Source organism: Canis lupus, chromosome X (genome assembly GCF_003254725.2).
Source record: "Canis lupus dingo isolate Sandy chromosome X, ASM325472v2, whole genome shotgun sequence".
Taxonomy (NCBI): domain Eukaryota; kingdom Metazoa; phylum Chordata; class Mammalia; order Carnivora; family Canidae; genus Canis; species Canis lupus.
The window spans coordinates 10,885,731-10,905,700 of record NC_064281.1 but is presented as its reverse complement, the minus strand read 5'-3'; the positions used below and the strand labels follow the sequence as shown (position 1 = coordinate 10,905,700).

General features: G+C 37.6%; 2 protein-coding genes across 5 annotated transcripts in view; one reads left to right on the top strand and one right to left on the bottom strand.

The window, feature by feature from the left end:
- FANCB (FA complementation group B) overlaps positions 1-19,970 on the top strand; it is a 462,529-nt gene that overhangs the window by 211,027 nt on the left and 231,532 nt on the right. Inside the window, exon 13 of the transcript XR_003131918.3 lies at positions 1,664-1,772. The gene's annotated coding sequence lies outside the window, so the exon portion shown is untranslated. The remainder of the gene's footprint in view (positions 1-1,663; positions 1,773-19,970) is intronic.
- GLRA2 (glycine receptor alpha 2) overlaps positions 1-19,970 on the bottom strand; it is a 178,018-nt gene that overhangs the window by 95,185 nt on the left and 62,863 nt on the right. For all 4 annotated transcript variants that reach the window (XM_049107042.1, XM_025436970.3, XM_035711328.2 and 1 more), the window contains 3 exons: positions 10,448-10,530; positions 7,650-7,787; positions 5,661-5,875 (listed from right to left, as the gene is read on the bottom strand). In XM_049107042.1, the coding sequence (XP_048962999.1) occupies positions 5,661-5,875; positions 7,650-7,787; positions 10,448-10,530 (436 nt within the window). The remainder of the gene's footprint in view (positions 1-5,660; positions 5,876-7,649; positions 7,788-10,447; positions 10,531-19,970) is intronic.

Below are 19,970 nucleotides of genomic sequence, written 5' to 3'. Positions count from 1 at the left end.
ACAAAACAAAAACCACGAAAAGCTTTGGTTGGCAGGAAAGCAGGAAATTAACTTGGAATCAATAAACATAAATTTCTTACTTAAAATGTGTTTAAAATTTTGAAGCACATTGGAAACCTGCCCAGAGTATCTTCTAGAGATACTTCTAGAGAGGTTTATTTTATGAGTGTAGCTCAAATATGAGTAGGAAGTCCTCATTGCCTAGAATGACCTTTGCCACCTCCTACTTCATTTAATCTGCTTTATAGATTCAGCTCAGGCTCCCTCCTTCAGGCCATTTTCCTAACACTACTTCTCTTCCTCTTTCTCTAGCTCTTTTCTTCTAGCTCCTTCCCTCCGCCTCCATTTCTCCCGACTTCATTTTATAGGTTAGGCATCCTTCTGGATGTCCTTATATTCTACATTGTTTAATAGTCACCATTCCAATTATCTGCCTTTGGCATACTAGGTGACAAGTCCCTGAGGGCAGGGACTATGTTTTATTTATCTCTGGTTTCCCTAGTCCCTAACACAATGGATGGCACAGAGAAAACCTTCAATAAATGTTAGATGAAAAAAATGAATGGATCAATGAATTACCAGTTAAATTACACCTGGAATGGCACTTAACCATAAGTCTTTTTAATACTGTTTATTCATTTACTAACCTACTCTTTACTGAGCCAGGTGTTGTGCTAGGTGGTGCATGTATAAACATGGACAACATCAATGGAGTCCTTGCCCTCATAGGGATTAAGTATGTTTATCTGTAAGTGTAACAATATGAGAATGGGATATTTTTGTCATCTCAGAATGTCAACTAGTCTCACTCTGAAGGAAGGCTGCACATATGCATTAAGGATACAGGACTTGCTAGAACAAAGCAAATGCTATCTAGAGACCATTGCACGTAATACCCTGTATCATTACAGAAGACTAGACATTTGAAAATAATTAATTGAAGTAATAGGATTTGTGGATATTGACAGTGCTGTGGCCTTTTCCCTATTCTCTGAAAGATAGGGAGAATATGTTTTACCCCTACCCTGGTAAAAGAAGAGACTGGCATCTCCTGCACATGTCATGTATCTGCTGAGCTACTGAAATTCCAACAGGTTCCTCATGGATCAGAGAGTAAAGGTGTTATTAGAAGAACCTGTCATGTGTCCTCAGTAGTTTGGATTTTTGTATGAAAACATGAACACCAATACTTGTTTCTTGCCTGGATAAATTCTGAAGGCAGTAGGCTAGCTGGGCTACCCAAAATGGTGGGATAAAAGCAGATGTGTTAACAGTTAAGTTGCATTTCCACTATTTAGCAAGGCAATGAATGCACGTTCTTGGTAGACCAAATAAATGGTGTGAAAGATAGATGTGAATCCTCTTGAAAACAGATCAACCAAGAGGGCTGTCTACTTGAGTGAGGAGACCCTGGAGTAAGAAGTTGCATGGGATATGTGGCTAGGAGGTGATAGATAAGAGGAGATTGTAAGACACCAGCCAGAGATTGCATTATTCATCCAGGAATCATGTAGTGTGAAGGATCCCCAGGAATTACCAAGGAACTCAAATTCAACCGCCAAGAAAGCCAGCATTTGGAGGCTTGCCGTTAGAGAAGGCAAGAGTTCGAATACAATATTGTCAGTCATGTACAAGTTTCTTCCATTTACTCTTTCACCCTCAGCCCTCAACAGTGGAGAAGCAAGCAACAGGAGTGGGGAAGAAAACTGGAAAAGCAAGAATAAAAACTGTGAAGGAACATGTGCACTTCGCTGGATATCTTCAAGCCAAAGGTTAGGCCTGGGCTGGGGGCAAAGGAGAGAAGGGACATTGAATTGGTTGTGAGATTGAAGTTTTATTTCAGGCTAGCTGATTTTTTTAAATGTGATAACGGCCTGTGATGAAGTATTTATCACCAGTACTTCAGCTGTCTGTTAAATTGTAAATCACATGTTTGTTCATTCTGGGTCTAATGGCATGGCATGTGGTAACTGAGAATCTATGGAATATTTCTGAAGTGTCCTCCAGGGACAGGAAAAATAGAAGCAACTGAGGATGTTTAATGACAGTGATTGGAGAAAAACAGAGCCATTGCTTATTCAGATGCTCTAGAGATTAACCCATTCAATAAATTGACTACCTATGAAAAACACATATGCATGTGTATACATACACACATGCTTACAATAAACTGGCTCATCTCATTAGCAGCATGATTATAACCAAATAAGGAGCCATCCAAAGAACATAGCATCTTCTACTCATAAGGCCCTTTATGAGTCTTCAAATATTACTTCCCATCCCAGGGAGCAGTCTTTTCTATTACGTTATGGACAGGGAACAAAAACAATAAAAATAACCAGAAATAACTGAGTGCCTACCATGTACAAAAAGTGGGCTAAACAATTTCTATAAGTAATATACCATCTTATCCTAGTTCAATTTTTAAAAGGAGTAGATAAGGTTATTTTCATTTTAGAGATGAAACAGGCTTAGAGAGGTTGAGTGAAAAGAAGACTTTAAGATTTAGATCCAGGCCTGCCTGTATTTCAGAATATGTATTTGTGGATATATTCTTAACTTCCCAAAGTCTACCTGAGACCTTCTGAAAAAGGGAGACACAGTCCTTTAGAGAAATTCCATTCCTCTGTAGTATATGTAATATTATTATGAAATTCTTCCATATTTTAGAACTCTAATATTTTCTATAAATCTTTTACCCATAGATTCTGTTTTAAGTCTGTTTCACATGGGAGAGCATGGCTGTTCATTAATTTCTTTATCCACTTTATTGATCATCTCGCATAAATCACATACTGTACTAGTTGCTAAAGTTAACCCGATGAACAAGACAGAATTTTTGCCTGAATGGAAGATATTGGGCATCTTCCTACAGATTGTCCCTCATTTTCCCTAATCCTCCATTTCTTTTTTTTTTTCCACTGTAAAGAGAGTGGAAGACATAAGACACGGGGAGACATAAGCACTCATATACAAATATATTTATAATATTTGTATTATTATAATATAAATATAATATTTACAATGATCACACTTAGAAAAGCAAACAAAACCCCCTAAACATCCAAGATAGTAAGATAAATGATGATTACTATTCTAGATAGACTATTACGTCATTGCAAATAATGTTCATGATATATTTTTAGTGCTATGGAAATAGAAGATAGTATATAACTGTCTTTATAGACAGTTTTGATCCAGTTTTCTGTGTGTGGGTTTGCCTACAAATGTGTGTAGGAAATGGGACGCCTGGGTGGCTCAGTGGTTGAAGTGTCTGCCTTCGGCTTAAGGCGTGGTCCTGGAGTCCCAGGATCAAGTCCCGCATGGGGCTCCCTGCATGGAGCCTGCTTCTCCCTCTGCCTGTGTCTCTGCCTCTCTCTCTCTCTCTCTCTCTCTCTCATAAATAATAAAATATTTAAAAAATGTGTGTAGGAAAAAGGCTGGACAGAAATATACCAAAATCTTAACAGTTATTTACTGGATAGTTAATGATATTTTCTATATCTTCTATTTTTTCTGTAACAAGCATGTCTTTTAAAGGGCTAGTCTGTAAAGGGCTTAGCTACAGGCTCTGGGACAGCTGTGCAGTCAGCAGAGTGGGGCATCTGCTTGGGGACTATAGTGTTTGTAAACTGAAACGAGTATGTATGTGTGTGTGTAAGTGTATGATCAATTCTTTATTTTCCATGACTCACTTCTTATCCCATTTTCCTTTCTCACTGTTATCCATATGAGTCACAATCTCCCCACAGTCAGTTGAGAGCCAACCATGCTTAATAATAACCTAAGAAAAATATACGTAGGAAGATAAACCTGCTCATGGCAAAAGGATAACCACTGTGAGTTCAGAGCCAAGTATAAAATGATTTTTGATTATACCACCTTTTGGTTTATCTCAGTTCCTGATTGCCTCTACAGACAAAGATCACTGGTCAGTGACCATTTATTTAGCAATAGATTTGACCATTGATGTAGAATCATAATAGCTAATAAGAATGAATAACAAATTTATAAAAACTCAAGCTCCCATTTTGAAAATAAATGACTACATTTTTCATAACAATGAGAGTTTGGAAGCTATAAATGTCTTAAATTTTGACATTATCTGCTTACAATTTGTCACCAATACTTTAGCAATCTATTCAATTGTAAACTACATGTTTTGTGCATCCTGAGGTTTAATGGTGTGGCATGCAGTGATGGATCTAACTAATTACCAACAAGAAATAAGCAAATGAACCTGTTTGGGATGGGGCACACAGTGGATTCGAATTTTTATTAGGTAAAATTGATTTGTGATTATGTAGCTGAAAAGAAAGCTGTTAGTGTTTCTGATATCTGTATTTCAAAAGCAATGCAACACAAGTATTTTGTACTATTTGTTATCCTAGAAGATTTAAAAGTATCAGAATTGGATCTATTCCTTTCTCTATTAGCATACAAACCTAACATCTATCTTTGGAAGCATAGAAGTTGGAAACTTTGTATAACTATTTCCCCAGTACTCTGTCCATCTCCAGGATAGCCACACACCTCCTCCATATGTCATCTTATCTCCACACAGGAGATAATGTGGAACATGATCTAACATATCTCATGTCAAATACAGCACAACTGAACATAAGCTCAAGCCAGCAAAGATAGGGGATTATACCTCAATTATTTCCTGGAACTAGGTTTTGGAGAGACTGCTCAACCAATATGAGACAGTGTACAGTGAATACTAAATTGAACTCACACTCCTGGAAAATTGAAGCCGGCGGCTCAATGTACTCAGTGAAAAGGAAACACACAGAGGCACACTTCTGGGGTGCTGGGACATTTCACAAACAGAACATTTACCATTGCTTGCTTAAGCAGTATTTACAAATATAGAGGGCCTGCCCTTACATCAAAATAAATTATACAGCCATTGTGGATTATTATTTGAAGTGCTACGAAATGTCTCTGTGTACCTGTTATCCATCTCACGCTTCTCTGTCCATTTGCCATAGTTGTCAGAATTTTCACCATCTTGGATGGTTCCACTGTTCCTTCTCTAGGTAACTATGTCACTTGAAAATAATGATGTGTCAGCCATTAAGGCAAATTAAGGAATAGCAAAGATTCATGTATCTGATTTGGTGCACTCTAATATTCATATTTATTTCTTATATATTCTCTTTGACATGGCTTTTCTGTATAAATTTCCAGGGGCTTAATTCAAACTTTTATTACTGTAAATGACTTCACTGAGCATATGAATCATAATAGCCTCACCAATAAATACTTGACAATACAGCATAAGTTGCATCAATCTTACTCTAATTCCTGCAAGCTTCATGGTTTGTGAACAGCATGAGGTCAAAAGCACTCAAGGGCTTCTTAGATATGATTCCTGAGCCATGTTTCTGCCTCCACTCATCCTTATTCTCTCAGCTCTGATTCCCCTCTCCCCTAATTGATCTGATTAGAAAAGACCCCCATGTCCTCAGAGCTCTAATTCTCTCAAACTCAGCTCTTCATTCTCTTATTGCATTGCACTTCCAACAGTACCACAGGATGGCAAATGTTTCTGTCTTCACAGAATTCTCCAGCCCACAAGACCTTTGACAACCACCTTTGGTTGCACTCCTCCACCCCACCCCCATCACTTATTGTCAAGTGAGGCGATTTCTTACCTTTGGCAGAGATGCCCTAGAACCTGAACTCTGGGTGGTCATAGTTAGGACGGTGGTGATGCCCAGTGCAACCCTAGCAGGGGCTGCATCCATGTTTATCCAGAAGGAGACCCAAGACAAAATGACTATCAACAGACTGGGGATGTACATCTGGATCAAATAGTATCCCATCTGGCGTTCCAGGTGAAACTTAACCTCGATGCAGGTAAACTTTCCTGAAAGCAGGGAATAATGATTTAAAATCCAATTCAAATATATCTTTCCCATTCTAGCCTCCCACTATTTAGTTTTTAAGAGTATTTCAGATGGATTTAGAAGATTGCATAAAATGCTCACCCTGCATAACCAATCCTCAACTCTTTTTCAACTCAACCAGTAATAGAATTAATAGTTGTGAGAATGCGTGATCTAAAGAGTCACTGAACTAAAGGGCGCCTGGGTGGCTGTCAGTTAAGTGTCTGACTCTTGATCTCAGCTCAGGTCTGGATCTCGGGGTTGTGAGTTCAAGCCCTACATTGAGCTCCATGCTTAAAAACTTAAAAAATAAAGAATCTTAATCTTACTTAAAAATAAAGAATCACTGGGCCAAACGTGTAGCATATTTAATTTTCTAAATCTGTGCTTGTAGTTTGGTTATTTAGACAGAGCTTCAGAATTTGCAAGACTGTCAGAAACTGACCTGTAGAAATATTCACATTTTGTGAGGTTGTAATATATAATATTGTAATATACAATATGTAACATGCAGCATATATGTATAGTATATAATATATAACATATAATATGTAACAGTTGAAAATAGTAAAGTTCACATGGGGCTCTCAAAATATTTGGATAATTGTGTATCTTTGTGCTATCCATAGTAAGAGAAAAATGTACATTTGTATATGCCATGCATATAATCTAATCATTGTAACAGTTTCCTAGCTTTCTGGGTAATTGCTTGAGGACATTTAGAATATTCCTAAAATCTGTTTAAAATGTTACATTACTTATAAAAAAAGAGTGCATTCAAAGATATTAAAACTTCTGACATACTATTATGAGACAGATGTGTCTTGCCACTTTTCTTCCTCTTTAATTGGTTTAGAGACAGAATCCCAGAAGATAATTTGGCTTAGTCTACACAAATTATGAGAGATAGGGTTGGATTCCTCTTGGTCAGGAAAAATACATCAGAATCAGGTTTTGGTCACTTCATAAGAAGCACTGTTGACTATAGGAGTAAGTGTTCATGAACATTCTATTTAGCAAAGGACCTGGAGCAGTCTCTGAATAAACCATCGTACTAGTTTGCCTCTCTATGATCAGCTTGTGTGGTATCAAAGACTGGGACATTCATAGGAAAATCCATCAACTTTACTGGGCAGGCATGATCTTCCAGGTAACAACATATGCCCACTAGTTACTACCACTTCATATTCTCCCTCTGGCCTGCGTGTCTATCAGCACTACTGACAGTGCGTGACTTTAGAGCCAGCTGAATTCCCACCAGCTGGTTTTCATCCAAATTCTTATCACTGCAGGACTGAAGAGCACAGCAACTGAATTTCTGAGTTTACAAAGATCTATGTGGTTATTCCTCTCTTCCACTAAGTCAGAGAGTACAAACTGATCTGAGGATCCAATGTCAAGAGTGGATACAGGAACAGGCCAGAATTTACACATTTCCAGCACTATATAGAAGATTTCACATACATTTCCTTGGACTCATTTGACAGCAGATGGTCAGCAAGGGAACAGCAAAAGAATCCCAAATCTTTTTCTTTCTCTCTCCATTTTGGGAGAAATTCTCTATTGTGTTCACTGACTTATTCCAGAGGGTACAGGCATCTTATCTGTATCTTATCTGTAAAGGAGGTATTGAGCCAAGGTCTGTGCCTTGTAGCTCCGTTTTCTTGGTAAAGATATAGCAGTTAAGGTGATGTGATATATACCTCACGCTGCAGATAGAGCCCACTTGGGTGTAGCAGCTGACAGTAAACTTACCAGTGTTATAGTGCTTTGTGCAATAGCCAAGTTCCTTCTCTTCTTTCAAAATAAACTGAGGCAGGGTCAGTCCTTCAGCAACTTGAACTGGACCATCGCTTAACCACTCAAATATCAGGTCATTCATTGTATACCCAACTGTAGTAAACAAATCATAGTGAAAAATTAGTGCATCTTTCCAAGAAAGCTTGAAAGTCTAGCCATGTAAAGAACAAACAAGGAAACTATCTAAAGCAGACACATAATCAATTTAAAAGCGTTTTTAGTAAAAGAGCTACAATCATCATGACAACTACATATCATTAGAACCAAAGAAATTGAAAAGAGCAAGCTATTTCTGAATGATTTTTTTCTGTGTAATGGGAGAATGGAATCTATAAAGTCCATTTTCTTCTGCCCTCTTTATTTACTAAATCTTTCTGAAGAATAAGTAAATAAACAGAAAAATCCTTTGAAGGTTGTCTTTACTTGAAAGAGCTGTGTCTGTGACTATCCAGCAAAATAATCCAATTCATGGCACCAGTCTTAGTATTTCAAATGAAAAAGCATTCTTCTTTTTTTTATTATTAAATTCATCACAGTTCTACCTAAAACACTCCAATTGCAAGCTTGGCCCCTTCTCTAGGATATATTAGCTTTGTTTTCAAAAAACTTATGTTAAAGTTCGTATGGTCAATCCTGTTATTTTACCAAGTGGGAAAGGTGTAGGCAGGTAACCTAAAAGGAAGCTGTAGAATAATACAAATCAAGAATATTTATTTGTGCCAGTATCTTGCTCATTGGCCCCCTCATCACAATGTTTAATATGGATTAAAACATATTCTCCATTATGTAAGGTCATATTATTATATGACTCTTGAACCATGCAGAGTAAGACTGCTATCAGTTTAGTAAACAAGAGTTAGCTCTTAGTTTCCAAGCTCCTGCTAACTAAGTCATTATCTGTTAAGTGCTTCTGGATCTCTTTGCACCCCAGAAATGAAGACTGCTGTTCCTTCAGGCATCATTTCTCTCCCTTCTTTGTAATATTTGAACTCTAAAATAAGAATGAGAAGGACAAGGGATATTATGTGAGTTCTTGGCTGGCCAGTAACTTCAGCATATTTATTAAGTTTATGGATTCTTGTTTACTGCAAGAGAGTGACTCACCAAAGCTACCCAGAAATCAATGACAGAGTTAATTGGAATCTACTTTCCTCTTTCTTTGAGCCACCTTTTCTATTCAAAGCCAAAAATAAAACATGGAAAGCAAGGAATTGCAAAGAGGACCCTGTACAAGCATTGGTGTTCCACAAAGAGAATGGCCAACCCTGTCTTTTGTACTGCAACACTATATGAGTACTTGTTGGGTCTTTCTTTTTTTTGGGGGGGGGGTCTTTCCAACAAATGCAAGAACCTTATATCCCCATATCCTTGTAATCCTATATCCTTATCTGGCCAGCTTCTTACTGGTCACCACAATAGTAGTTATTTCCAGCCATACTGAAGTCCTGGACTGGGGCAGACAGAAGAGGCAAAGAGATGGGGAAGGAAGAAGTAAGTAATATGAGGATGAAAAAAGTAAGGAATAATTTCCACCCTTCCCATTCAAAGTTAGTGGTAAATGCTTTGCTGCTGCTTTGATTTCATTACTTCTAGGGCCTGCAGGGGCCAAGCGTATTTACTAATTGGAACTTTTTAAGTCTTGGAGGAGCCTCAGATGACAGCCACACTTGCTGTTTTACAGAGAAAGTGTTGGGTTGAGGCAGGAGAGAGTTTGAAGCAGTAGAGAAGACACAAAGAACCATTATATAAGAAAATATTTTTCTCAACTTTCTTCTCAAGAGAAGGGGCAATAGGGAAAAAAATAAATACATAAAGCCTATTGTAAATCAGAAATTCTCATTTTATCCCTGACAACTTCTTAAAACAAAGACATTTCACTATTTTGTTTATTTCTGTAGGGAGTTTCAAGGGAAATCTACAGTGATTTTAAGTGATCAGAAGGAAACCCTGTCACTGCCTCTTTTTTAATAATAGCTGACATGTCTTTTTATCTTTATTATTTTTCTAAACCAAAGAAGTTAAAAGTATTTCTTTGCCCTTGCCTCATTAAATCTCCTAACATCCCTGTAGGTCAGTTGCCTTATTATTCTCTGCACTTTACAAACAGAGAAAGTGACAGAGCAAGCCAGAAAAAAATTCATGTCTATTGCCTAAAAATCCCATTACCTTGGAGGCATCAACAACTTATGGCACGTGTCAAAGATTTCAGTGACATCAGGGTTAAGGCATAAAGGGGACAAAGTAGATAGCATTTCTCTAGCCTTTGTGGATTCACTGCCCATCTAAGGGAAATGCCTTTTCTTCCATATCATCTCTGGCCCCCTGTTCTTGCATCCTCTTTTGGCTAAGGTCTCTGAATCTTGTCCTCAAATCAATTATCCCTTCCTGCCAAAGTTCTTTTGGGGTGGTGGTCTAATGAGCATGAGATAGAAATACAATTTTCTGATGAGAGTGTGATTCATTTTAGAGATTGAATGACTAATAATCTTAATTTTCCCAGGACACATTTTCATTTCAAATAAAAGCTATTAAATCAGGTTTGCTTTTTGAGGAAGGGCGAGTTATTTGGCATTTTACTTGAAAGATTGTCTGTGTCTGAGACATGCACACTTGCTTGTCCTTCCATTAGGGCCTTGGGAGTTGCTAATAGGTAGAGAATGAGTCTTATGGGTCCTTTCTTCTTAATGACATACTAAAAGAACCAGGTCATCGGTTAAAACAAGCAGGCAGTCATTTCAGCAGTGGGGACTTACAACTCTCCAGCTGCATTGTACAAGTCTGGACATCCATTGGAAAATTCTTCAAGTCCATGGGACAGGATAAGGTCAAGGTGAGTCTTAGCAAGGAAAAAGAAATTAAAAACAGGTTTTAGATCTGCGAGGTCTGATTCTCGAGAAACAAACCAACAGTACATTTGGCATTAAACAAAGTGACACTCATTCAAATAATGAAATCTAAGCTCCACTCAGGGCAATGCTTTCTATTTTTCAAGTGAACAAGTAGTCATTGGTAAATTTTAAGAATATTATAGAATTTCATTATAACCCCTACTCTCTATTTCCCATTTCCCAGCCTCAGTGATCTCAAGTTTATTCTAGAATCAGCAAGAACACTGGGAAATAGTGTAATATGACAACAGTGGGTTCTTAGCCACACTGATGTCCAAAAGACATAAAGTTTATACTATTTTAGGGTTATACTTTGGGACATGTGGACTTTGCTTTAAGGACAATAAATGATGTGATAAGCATAATTGGTTGTGATGAGCATTGGTTCTCTTTCCATCAGATGGCCAAATCCTTACCTCTTCATTTGCTAATCCACATGGATAGGTTAATGATATATTGTAGCACTTATTCTAGAATTTTGACAAATCTAAAGCAAGTCATGCTTGAGTTGAAGAAAAACATTTAAGGATGGTAGCAAATACATAGTCTTCACCTCTCCACACCAAAGAAAGGCTACTCTGCTCCTCCTTTTCTCTTTCCTTAACTTTTCAGAACTCCAGTCAGCTCTGACCATGCCTTGTATCAGGATATTGATTGAGCTGCTATCTCTCTTCCACCACTTGGTTGTTTATTCCTCAAGGAGCTAGTGTACACCTCTTCTTCTTCAATTTTTCTATACCTCAGAAATGTGAGGAAGGAAATTGAGAATTGGCAGATCTGGGTTCCCTTCCTAGTATTGCCTAAAACACTCTCTGTCCCCTCAGCAAGACCTTAGACTTAATAAACATTCATCTCCTTATCAAATGATGGAGTAGGATAAAATGATGCTTATTTCCATTTTGCTCTAATATGAGTATCCCTGTTATTCTAAAGTTCTCTGTTCCAAATTCTGTTCATTTTCTCTCAGACATCTTTTATATGCATAGAATCCTCACCTACACTCCTCTTACTGTCATGCTTATTCTTGCTCTCCTCTCCTGGTTCCCTTCTCCTTCCTTTCTCTGCTTCATTTTATACATTCCATGCAAACCAAGACAACACAAAAAGTCGTGGCACACTTATATTAAAGGAAGAATGCTTGGGATTTGAAGTAAGATTAGGTGAAGAATCTATGCCAACTATCTTCAAATTTGTTAAACTACAAGAATGATTGGGAAAAGCAGGATACAAAACAGTGCATTATAATCTCAATTATGTAGAGATATGTTCAGTCTTGGAAATAAACACAGCACTACGTTAAAAGTAAGTATTTCAGTTTGGTGGTATAATTCATATTTTGTTTTTACTCTTTATTTTATGTTATCTGTGTTGACAAGTAGAAGTTATTTGAAGATGCCCATCTTCACGTAATTAAACATGCCTGTTTTCAAATAATAGTTGAAAGGTAAAATTATAAAATTTTGTTTTATTCAGTAATCCTTTGCTTTATTTTATTATTATTAAAATTTTGCCATAAACATCCAGTATTTCACCTTTGTTGCTAAACAAATTACCTAGCTTCTGTGGGCTGTTCTGAAAACACAAATACCATGTTTCTAAAGGAAAAAAATAGTTTTGAGTTCTAAACAACTGACTTAAAAATAGCATTTTAGACAGGAAATGTAATTTTTGTCAATTGTAGAGTTCATTTAGAGAGATATATATAAATGTGGATATAGATATTTTGTTTTTTCCACATCATGAACACTTTATTTTTGGAAAATAATATTACTGAGCATGAACTCTTTAAGGATTGAGTAAAATAATCAAAATAAAAATTTCTAATGATCAAAAACTTTTAAAAACCTGGCACTTTATTAAGGGGAAAAGACTTTAACAGGATTTGTTATTAACACAATGATGATCTATATATTCTCTCCTATTTTTAAAATGGAAATATTTTCATCAAACAAAACTATGTTCATCATACAAAAACAGGGGCATGTACATAATTTAAGTGAATCAAAACCAGAAACTCTGGAAGTTTTGAAAAGTTTACTTTTGAGAAGTTAGAAAATAATAATAGTGGAAATGAATATAGATTTTTAAAAATATGCAACATATAATTCAACTGTATTCCATTTGCTGTTGGAAATAGCCTAATCTTCATATTCTTAACCATAGGCTTGCTGAATATGATTCTTTTCTGAAGTGAACTTTTCACATTTATTTAGGAAGAAGAGGCCTCACATACAGTTATTTCTGCCTTTGTGGAAGATCTCACAATCCTGCAGAGACCCAGAATTCTTAAGGTCAATACTATGAACAGTATGGAAAACCCCATTGAGAGAAATTCCCAACAAGCATGAATCTATCTCCGAATTTTGTCTCATCTGAGAATTCAACCAGTATTTTCCTTCATCCTCATTTGTTTTTCTAATTTCCTTCCTAGATAGGTTTTGTGTTAGAACCCAGTGGGCACCTATACAAGGAGAAAAGTTAACAGTTCCTAGTTGGCTAAATCCTGTCATTAGGTGAGCAAATGGGAAGAGACTGTAAAGACCTAACCAATTCCTTCATGGGTCACAGGGCCCATCATTTCTGGTGTCTTGTTTACCACACATCTGCAGGCCTAAAATTCAGACTTGCCCTCTACTTATGTTTTCCTTCTTTATTGGAGTACATATTAAACACAGTAAAAACACACAAATCTTAAGTTACAGCATAATGACTTTTTACGTCTTTATCCACCCATCTAAAAATCGCCCAAATCCAGATTTAGAATATATCCATCACTCCAGAACTTCCCTTGTGCTCTCTTTCCTGGCAAGAGCCTTCAAAAGGAACTACTACTGCACTGCTTTTATTTTTAAGCTATTTTTTATTTTTAAAAATGTGAGTTGGGCGGGGGGGGGGGTTAGCTTGGTATTATTTTGCTTATCTCTACTGAGATGTAGAAATTGCACCAGAGAAAACTGACACAACATTATACGAAAACATGAACAGGTTTTATCTCCTCTATTCTGGCTTTCCATCTATTTTTGGTGGGTCTTACAGAATTAAATATTTTAATTGAAACTCAGACTTTTTGCTGGCAGATACCACCTAAAGCATATCAGATATGCTCTCCTCTTCGCCATGATCTAAAATATGAAGGCCATTGCACCTGAAGGCGCTGAGCTGAGGCCACCCATGTTCCATTTGATTTTTGTTAAAAAACTCATTTCCTGAAGCATTATTACACATTCCCCCACTGTCACTGCACTTAATATACATGTATTCAGGGTACCCCTGCTCCTGTTTGCACTAGGTAAAGAATATAGTTGCCTTATAGGGGCCTGTGAGTAAGAAGGCTGAGCAACCATTTCTATCTTAAAGGCAAAAAAAATAAAGCACAGGAAGTTAGTCTCCCAAAATCTCATTTCCCTTCCTTATTATTCTCCCGTTCAGTTCACCTTGCCCATAGAACTGGCTCTTGGATTTATATCTTACTGGAAGTTTAAATGATTAATAGATGTAGACATTGTAAACTGTTTCAGTTACCTTTATAGATATTTCTCCCCTATTACAGTGCAAGATCCAAAAGGTCTGGGACTCTCGTTTTTACTATCTAAAACAGTACCTGGCACAGAGTCGATATTCAGTAAATATTTGTTGAACAAATGAATGAATCAGCACCCTAGAGCTCCATGGGAGAATTTCAGGCTTTTGTTCTGCGGAAATGGGAAAGGACTAAGGATTTAGAAGAGAGGAACCTGGTCATCTGAGCCCAGAGGATATTGCCAAATTACAAGACAGGCAAAGGAAGCCAGCAAAGTTTGTTTGCCCCTTCTGTAAATTGTTTGCAGATTCTTACTAGAAAGGCAACAAATGAAGCTGAAGGAACGTCAGGAAGCCCAGTCCACCTGTCCTTGAGCCTTGGACAGACTGCTGGGTCCACAGCCAGGACTCTTCTCACATCGCTAGAGAGATGCAAATTAATCATTTAACTTTCCATTGTGGTGGACAGAAAGCTCCTTGACTCAGGAAGCTACTACTGGTTCATAAGGAACTCAGTGTTAGAAGTTAGTTCGTTCCCAGTGAAAGATTCTGAAGGAGAAAAAAGCCATTTGAAGAGAAAATGAATTTTCAGGTAGAAATAAAAATTTTAATGAGTGATCTACTTGCCTGAAGCAAAGATTGCCATTGCCAGTGTGCTTTTTTGGGAGAGTTGATTCTAATGGTTACAGTAAGTAGTCTGTCTTTCTTGAAGAGGAAGGACTAAGGGATGCTTTTGTGTTTTTCAGGAGCAGCAAGAGAGTCTCTGGTATATTACCATTATTCCTCTGTTAGGGACCACATTTAGCACACTCTATGTAACACACTGCAAAACTCAGTTGAGGGGACGGGACCTATGGTGAAGTTATTTTTTTTTTTAGCATTAAAATACTTAATGAGGAAAAATAAAAATTTAAGTGATGACAATGATAGTGTTAACAATCATAATTCTCTGAGCACCTGCTGTAGGTCAAGCATTCTTAGTATTTTACAGTCATGGAATACCATCACACAAGGCAGTGTTCTCTTTGTTTTTGAGATCAGTACTTTGAAGCTCAGATGTTAAGCCATTTTTCCAAAGTCACAAAACCATTAAGTGACCAAAGTTAGATTTGAACCCAACTTCAATTGATGTCAGATCCATTTATTATTTTCCACTCTACTACATTTTCTCCTTAGAAAAAAAATCTTACTAGTTTATCATCCTCTTTTGTCTACAAAGTGAGCAGATTGGGTTGTAGACACCTCAGTTGCCTTATACCTGCTCAGGGCTATCCCTTTCATTTTTCTTCAGGAATTCAGACTTTTCATGATCTGTTCTTTTTAATTTTTTTAATTTTTTAAAAGATTTTTAAAATCTATTTATTCATGAGAGGCACACACACACACAAAGAGGCAGAGACACAGGCAGAGGAAGAAGCAGGCCCCATGCAGGGAGCCCAATGTGGGATTTGATCCTGGGGACTCCAGGATCACACCTTGGGTCAAAGGCAGGTGCTAAACTGCTGAGCCACCCAGGGATCCCATGATCTGTTCTTTTAAAAAGTCCTCTAGGGGATCCCTGGGTGGCTCAGTGGTTTAGCGCCTGCCTTCAGCCCAGGGCATGATCCTGGAGTCCCGGGATCGAGTCCCATGTCAGGCTCCTTGCATGGAGCCTGCTTCTCCCTCTGCCTGTATCTCTGCCTCTCCTTCTCTCTCTCTGTGTCTATCATGAATAAATAAAATCTTAAAAAAAAAAGAAAATCTAAGAAAAAAAATAAAAAAAATAAAAAGTCCTCTAGCCTCTCCTGGTAGCTTCACAGAGTAGAAGTGCCATTGACTGGGAATCCAGGGACCTACATGGTAGACCCAGCTTACGCATAAAGAACTATTTGACCTTGACTAAATCTCTGGCCTCTTTCACCATCCACAACCCTATCCTGTTCAAAATTCTTATGATTCTAAACTGTAAGTGAAGGTGACCAGCTCAAAGGATTTCTTCTTATAGGTGAATTTGCACTCTTGAATATAATGAAAAGTTTAAATGCAAGTAATAATCATTCTTAAAATAGGAACTTTTTGGCTATCTGGTTATATAGGTGACATATTTATTGCCCCCATTGGGCTTTGTCATCCAACATCCTAGAACACAATCCATTCTTTTCCCCAAGAACATAAGGATAGCCTTATGATACAATGTAGATTTGTTGAATCTCTCCTCTCAGTTGTACTTTGAAATTTCAGAACCATGTGACTTTCTAATTCCAGGGAGATTTTTAAAATATTTTATTTATTCATCACACACACACACACACACACACACAGAGAGAGAGAGAGGCAGAGACACAGGTAGAGAGAGAAGCAGGCTCCATGCAGGGAGCCTGACATGGGACTCGATCCCGGGACTCCAGGATCAGGCCCTGGGCTAGAGGTGGTGCTAAACCGCTGAGCCACCTGGGCTGCCCTGCCAGGGAGGTTTGACAGAATTAATCAAGTATCAGTCAAGAGTGTCATCTGAAGCCACCTAGACCTTAAGTGAAAGTAGCCTGGGGGCAAGTTAGAAGTCAAGTTAAGAGTACATCATTAATACAACCCACAGATGGGGAGAGGGGAAGGAAGAGTTAGGGAATCAGTAGATAAAAAGACACTGGTTGTCTCATCAAGATACTCTTTATCATTGTGGGTTTTAAATTCTGATGGGCATAAGTGTCATCTGAAGGGCATCTAAATGTAGGTTCTCAGGCCCTCTTGATAAGTAGCCCAGGTAATACTGATCCTAGTGTCCTGGAGCACATTTTAAGGAGCACTCCTTCAGTATGTCTCAATGGATGACTTAATTAATTACTGTCAACATTATAGATTAAAAGGAGAAAATTTTAAAAGGGAAATAGAAAGATTGATAAAGAAGTCTGCAATTTTCAGTAATGTTAGCACTGTCTTTGGAAAATATTATTTTCTCCTTAAAACCAGGGTAGGACAGTTAGGCCCAAGTAGGGTTCTACGTGATTGTACCAAGGGTTGTGAGAAGAGGTGTTAATCATGATCTTCAGTCATAATAGAGAGGCATGCTGGTAAAGTCATGGCAATGAAACCAAGATTAGTCCACTAGCAACCAAGAATATGGTGGGTGTGGGGGTGCCTGGGTGGGTCAGATGGTTAAGTGTCCAACTCTTGATTTCAGCTCAGGTCATGATCTCAGGGTCATGGGCTTGAGCACCATGTTGGGCTCTATGTTCCATGGGGAGTCTGCTTGATATTCTCTTTCTCCTCCTTCTCCCTCTGCCCCTCTCCATTTCTCTCTCTTTCTCTCTCTCTCAAATAAATAAATAAATCTTTTTTAAAAAAATGGTGGGTGTGGCCAGGAGATTGGGATAGCTTCTAAGAAAGGTAAGAGGACAGCTTCCAGGTGCAGCAGAGAGGAAACCAAATCCATGCTTATTAAAATGTATAAATGTGCAAAGGTAGGCAATGGAACTCAAGTCAGGGCAGTGGCAGTATATCAGGTTCCTATTCCTGGTCTTTGGACTAGAAAATCAGCCATTGAGAAATTTCACAGGAAGTTGGGGAGGTAGCTGTACATGCATTGGATGGATGAACCTCAGCTATAAATTCTAAAAGGCTCATGGTACTGGTCAGGAAGGAGGACAGAGCACAGAGTAGGACCACCTCTAGGTTCTCAGTGAGAAGGAATTAGTTTTTTTTTTTTTTTTTTTTTTTAATTTATTTTTTTATTGGTGTTCAATTTACTAACATACAGAATAACACCCAGTGCCCGTCACCCATTCACTCCCACGCCCCGCCCTCCTCCCCTTCTACCACCCCTAGTTCGTTTCCCAGAGTTAGCAGTCTTTATGTTCTGTCTCCCTTTCTGATATTTCCCACACATTTCTTCTCCCTTCCCTTATTTTCCCTTTCACTATTATTTATATTCCCCAAATGAATGAGAACATATAATGTTTGTCCTTCTCCGACTGACTTACTTCACTCAGCATAATACCCTCCAGTTCCATCCACGTTGAAGCAAATGGTGGGTATTTGTCATTTCTAATAGCTGAGTAATATTCCATTGTATACATAAACCACATCTTCTTTATCCATTCATCTTTCGTTGGACACCGAGGCTGAGAAGGAATTAGTTTTAAACAGAACTCCACCTAGGTTATAATCTAGCACATCCATTCAGCAATTTTTGACAAGTGTTTATTGGGCACTGCGCATATCAGACACTTGAAATAACAGTTTCTCTCTTGAAGGAGTCATAGTTTAATATTATTAATTTGTTATTTATGTATTATGTGATAATGTATATTAATAGATAATATATATTAATATAACATATATTAATACATATACATATTCTTTTAATGGAATATAATCCAAGAGTCATGCATTTATTCTTTAAGTTCTTAAAATTGTTTCCAAATCCTCATTTAAAGGATCTTTCCAGATTATATCAATCAGACATAACTGAACTGAATTAAGTATAAGGCTTTTAATTACCTTCTTGCAGCCTAGATAAATGTTCACACTGGTTGGGTAGAAAAGATAACCTACTCTTACAGACCTAGGTGCTGAGAGGGCCCTTTGGGTGTATCAGGGAAGTTAGACTTGTAATAATCATTTGATGCAAAAAAAAATCATTTGATGCTCCTGAATCAAAACCCGAGGTACGCACAAAAGAATCTTAATCTATGAAGAACAAAAATAATTGGTCCAACTTTGGCAAGGCAGGCAAGGAATGAAATTTTTTAACTCATCTTCTGAAAGCTTTGTAATTAAATGACTGCTTTGAACTCACTCATCATATAAAGCATAGACAAGGGTCCTACTCACTCTAGCCCTGAGCTATTCACCTAATCTGTAAGCAAGAAGAGATGTGGCTGAACCTAGAAAGGCTTCCCATATAAGTAAAGATTGAAAATTCATGGTGTGTAAATTATTAGGAGTTCCAGAAAGATCCCAATGCATATCCTTGCTCAAACACCTTCCAACTCTTAGCTGCTACATATAATTAACTAACAGACATTTAGCTAAAGGCTCCCATGACTATTAAGATGCAAATCTAGGGAAAGAATAGTGTTTTAAGTACTGTTAGTCATTTCCTCCTTTGTGTATATGAGTTGATGGATTCTCAGATTCCCTACCAATATCCTCAAGAGCACACTTTGATACTGAGAGTATTAAACGGAAGGATGAAGCTGGATGGAAAACATGGCTCAGAACAGTGTGGCTAGGGGACCAGAAATAAATCATTTTTTCAATATTGTCTAGGGCTGAACCTAAACCCCACATCGGATCTAAGCTGTATGGTTAGACTCTATCCTTTTAGTTAATTTCAAGGAACTATAAGACCTGTTTTTCACTGTTGACCTTGGTATTTGGAGGAGATGAATCACATCACTGCTGGTCCATTGGCTGTTCTCCTCTCCCTTGACTAAAATGCCAGTGACTGACTAGGAAGGTCCATGTTTACCAAACATTATAAAGGCATCACAGAAAATACCCATATGCATTGAGCAATACTAGCTGGGAAGGACAAAAATACAATATCTGTTCCCATCTGTGCCTGGTCCCTTCAGAAAAATGTGCACACATATGGTTGGCCCATGTTAATTAAGTCCAAATATGGATTGGATTCAACTTGGAGAGCAACTGATAAATCTGTGGCTAAAACTTTTCCAAATGCTTTGATATTTCCTGAACAAAAATGTTTTGAAGGTGTTGAATAGGAGAGGGCTAAATTGGACACCACCAAAAAGATCTCAAAGTACCAAAGACTCTACTAATACTGTGCACATTTTAAATTTTATTTTATTTTATTTTATTATTTTATTTTTTTTTTAGATTTTATTTATTTATTCATGCGAGACAGAGAGTGAGAGAGGCAGAGACA